Here is a 4,565-nt window from a genome sequence, read left to right as displayed (position 1 = left end):
TTGTACGCTTACTAAATAGTTTCTGCATCTGTAGTTTCTCAGAGTATCGATCAAGAAACATTTCATTTCCTCATTTTGGCAACTGGACTTCAGACTAACTTTACTCTAAAGGCGTTGAAATTTTGAGCCACATATGCATTTCATGCGAATATTCATGTCAGATAAGACTGCCAACTTTCATAGTTTCCTCTCGAGTTTCTACCTGACCATGAATATCTTTACATATAAAAAGCAACATGGCGTGCCGTGGACTACTTGAACACTTGGATGGTTTGAAATTTTCGTCATTAATGTCAAACCAGTCCTACTGTACGGAGCTGAAACTTCAGGAACTACTAGAAACATAATCAGAAAACACAGATAATAATAAACGCCTAGAAACTTCAAATTCACTGGCTAAAAAACATCAGCCATTTTCGAATGTTGCGCAGATCAGACTAGGTTCCTGCCAAGAATAAAATGCTAAAAACGCTGAAGATAGTTAAAAGACGGTTTGTGGAGACCATCGAACCTCATCACAAGCCTAGTACCAACATGGAACCTTCAAATCAGAGAGGAAAGGAGGCAGACTAAAAGTGCATACGGAGCCGAAAATCGAAGACAAACATTAGGGCTATGGAGAGCACTTCGAATCAATTTCAAGAAGAGCTCTGCACAGAGATCCTTGTCGACTGCCAACGACCTGAGAATAGTCACAGGTGTAGTCAAGCGAGCAAATAAAGCTTCCAACCAGTTCTGTATATTAATTCAAGATTTTCGGTAGTTGTCATTTGACGTGTATGAATCTCACCTTTGGTTTTCTTCAGAAGGTAATCGTATAATTAATTTGTGGAAAAATTTAATGTTCTGGGTTTCTTGCCTGTCAATTTTCCTGATGTCCCATCACTCACACAGCCAGTGTCTGCATCTTTAAACACATTCCTCAGAAATGATGACCTCAAACTATCCATAACCGAAACTTAAGAATATGACCACAGTTTTAATTATAGCCTTCAATCAAATTAACGATAGTCTATGATACGGATTTCTCAAAAAACCACACTAGTTTTTCTTTCGCTCTTTGTATTCATAAACAACCTCTCAGGAAACCTAAGATAGTTAGTATTATCTAGACGGTCTGTGGGAAAATGTCGTTTGTGAAATCCGCTCACGAGGGCCCCGAAAACCGTGTAATAATGGAGAAATGAACAAAAGTACAGCGGACTTTATGTTACTGCTAACGGAAGGTACTAGCTATCATAGTAGGAAAATGTGGCTAAATTTTACTCTTATCTTAAACTTATCTCAGAGCGGTTATTGATGCTGACTTCTGATTTCGTTCCGACGCTGTCTAAGACCTTCATTCGTCATGATGTAGATCCAGATTTTTACATAACATAGTCTCACGCCCACTCAACAATACAGATATGAATATACCTTGCATGTACAGAGGAGTGCACAAAACGAGTTACTAGGGTAAACGATAAACCGCATGATGACCAACTTCGCTACTGAGGATTTAACTCATGGAGTTGCAGGGAAGTACAAGGCGACCTAGTAGTGGTGTATAGCACACTGAGCACATCTATTTAAACCACTTTGAACATGTTAAATGGACGGTAACTTTGCCATTAGCTAGATAACTGTGATAATTAGAAGCAGTTGATTTTTATACGAACCAGAAAGACCTGAAATAACACAATCCAGACCAAGAAGAACTAAGTGAGCACAAACGAACTTAATATATTTGGAATTAAAAATCAGGCAGACATCAAACACAAAAGAATCATTAGTTCATACAAACACTACAGTAGCTCACGATGCATTGTGCATCAAAGAGTGAATACCTACATAAGACCACAAGCCCGACCTGAAATGCCCTCTAAACTAGTGTGATAGCAGCTCCTCAGTAAATAATTTGTAGAGAAGGACCAACTATGCACAAGCACCCTTGGGTTAAAGTCCTTCACCTGGAACTTCTGTACCTCAAGCATGCCTCGCATTTTACTATAGCTACCACTATAATTGTTATACCATCTCTGCTTATTCTAACCCATGCCACCTTTGCCAGTATCTTTGGTTGTTCACGACATCTGAACAAACTGTCTGTAATCGTGTTTTGAGCTAATGACGGTAAATTTCGGCGAAAAGCAACAAGAGATTGCGATAGATATGCACTTGAGGTCGACCTGAACGTTCTAGTCATTTAGTCTTACGTGTCATTAACGTCTGTCAGCTTGGCCCTGTGAATTTGCCTACACAAAATGCTCTCACGCGGTCACGCATATGCAGCCTCCGCCAGGTAAGTCCTACTCACTGCCTTTCCGTGGCGGGGGTGTTGTTTACGAAATTTAGAGGACGAAAGCGAATGTTCGGCGCTTTAACCGGGTTGGTGGACACGAAAAGTTCACCTAGGGGAGTTGGAAAACCTTGATTTCAAACCAATGGCGCATGTGGGCTCCATTATCCTGACGGAACAAATGGCGTATGAACCATTTGTTAGTCACCGACTACCGTGGAACTGCATCTCCTCACGATGCTCCATTGCCTTGTGGATCAGACCTTTAGGTCGAAGACTAGGGGTGTGGTCCCTCAAGAAAACCACCTGTTTCGGTTTGGGCACGTGGGCAGTATCACAGTCCTTACACAAATCAAATGAGATTCATAATGATATATGATTATATCTTAAGGTTTTTCATTCTCCTCCATACCATTCATACAATAAACACTTAATGCTTTGTCCAGTACATGTACTAATCACAAGGCTAGGCTGGTTTGAAGACAACGAGATGGGGAACAACTATGAATGGTTTTCATTTGTGAGAACTTCCGGGAATAATTTAAACAATGAAAACATCCATAGAAAATGTTAAGGGAGAGAAAGAGATGATATGATTAATCTATTCTGAAGTTTATTTATGTTGGACAAATCACATATGCTTAATCTTCTATCGTATAGAGTGATGGCATAGTGGTTACGATCTTTAATTTTTCAACCAATACTAGGTCGCCGATTCAAACCCCCATTCTACCTACCTCAGTTCCGGTATCCGACTTATATCAGTAATATTAGTAGTAGTCCCCTGACATATATGTCATAACTCAAAGTCAATAACATGAGCAAGTACGTGATAATTCAATTATATTTTACTTCATATTACTTAATTCTTTCTTTTATTTGTACTTTATGTAAATTTAGTAAACCTGATCAATTAGTTGATGATATAATTGACCAAGTTATATTAACAATTGAATTATGGTATAATCGATGTATACAATCTTGTAATCTAGTTACATCATCATCGTCATCATCATCTAACTTATCACCATTAACTGATCAGAAATCATTATGTACAACTGCTTATATGACAGATTATGGACGTAATGAATTAAGCTTACAATTAACTTCAGTTATTGTCAGTGAACATCCTGTGTATAAACTGATGTGTAAGTTTCCTACACATTGTATTTCATTTCTCTTTTTTTTGCCAATATTTCCTCTATACTACTTATAATTATTTTCATCCTTTCTTTTTATCGAGTCAGCTGATCATCAGTTTAACTTGTGATTTAATTGAATGATAATCTTGTACCACGTTCTAGTCATTACCACTACAATCATCATTATTATCTACCGTTTTCATTATTTACTACTACCACTACTAGTAGTAGTACTACTACTACTACCACTAATACTAATATTGATAGTCGTAACACTAACAATTCAGTAATTAAATCATATGATAATAGGCAACTAACTGAATGCATACTTTATACACTAGAGTACACACATATATATATTGAATTTCAACCATTGTAACAATAAAATCAATACATTTAGTATTGTTGGTTTGAATCTTCCCATCGATGTGTTAGGACTGCAACTGATCAGTTTTCACTGCTAGCCACTATTCATCTCTGCTTACCATGCTTGTGAAATAAGGCTATATCGAGGCAATACGCATGCATATATGCCAATTAGAGACTGACCAGTTGCAGTCCTAACACATCGATGAGAAGATTCAAACAAACAATATTAAATGAATTTAAACTTCACCCCATCGCACAAGCAAGTAGCTATCAGGACTCAGTGGCTGAGTGGATAAAGCGATGGCGTTTGAAGCGAGGGTACTGGGTTCGAGTCCCAGAGTGAACATCGACTCTGGGATGTGGCAGATACATTCAGCTGACGATTTCCAAATAGGACGAGACGCGCGTTCTGGATTCCACTCGTAGTCACTATCCATCTCTGCTTACCAATAAAATCAATACTTGATTTATTCGTGTTATAATCTTCAAATGTACTGTAATCATTCCTCCTTTTGTGTGTAAAAATTTACCACTGAATTTTGTTTCAGTTTGGAAAGGACAGGGGGCTTGATAGTCTGTGTTAGTCCTGGCAATGTTGGTCTCTCAGTTGATCCAACATTCTTTTAAAAGAGTCGACGGATGGAGCCTCAACCAGGTGCTGAGGTAATGAATTCCACTCGTTGATAAGTGGAATCGATAGTAGAAAAAAAGTGGTGACTATCGATTTATAAATTCATAATTTATCATCGAAGTTTCTTTCGGTTTACAATTATGAT

General features: G+C 38.0%; 1 protein-coding gene and 1 non-coding gene across 2 annotated transcripts; both read left to right on the top strand.

The window, feature by feature from the left end:
• Positions 1-3,095: 3,095 nt before the first annotated feature.
• Smp_203220 (uncharacterized protein) lies at positions 3,096-3,494 on the top strand (the record flags this gene model as incomplete). Its single annotated transcript, XM_018798465.1, has 1 exon — positions 3,096-3,494. One exon carries the CDS (start codon positions 3,096-3,098, stop codon positions 3,492-3,494), a length of 399 nt encoding a protein of 132 aa, XP_018653404.1.
• Positions 3,495-4,067: 573 nt separating this feature from the next.
• On the top strand, positions 4,068-4,133 carry Smp_tRNA_01767_Gln_TTG.1.1. The gene has a single exon. It is a non-coding gene (tRNA).
• Positions 4,134-4,565: the final 432 nt, after the last annotated feature.

The sequence above is a fragment of the Schistosoma mansoni genome, chromosome 6 (assembly GCF_000237925.1).
Source record: "Schistosoma mansoni strain Puerto Rico chromosome 6, complete genome".
Lineage (NCBI taxonomy): Eukaryota > Metazoa > Platyhelminthes > Trematoda > Strigeidida > Schistosomatidae > Schistosoma > Schistosoma mansoni.
The sequence above is the reverse complement of the archived record's forward strand: the minus strand, read 5'-3'. Positions and strand labels throughout refer to the sequence as shown.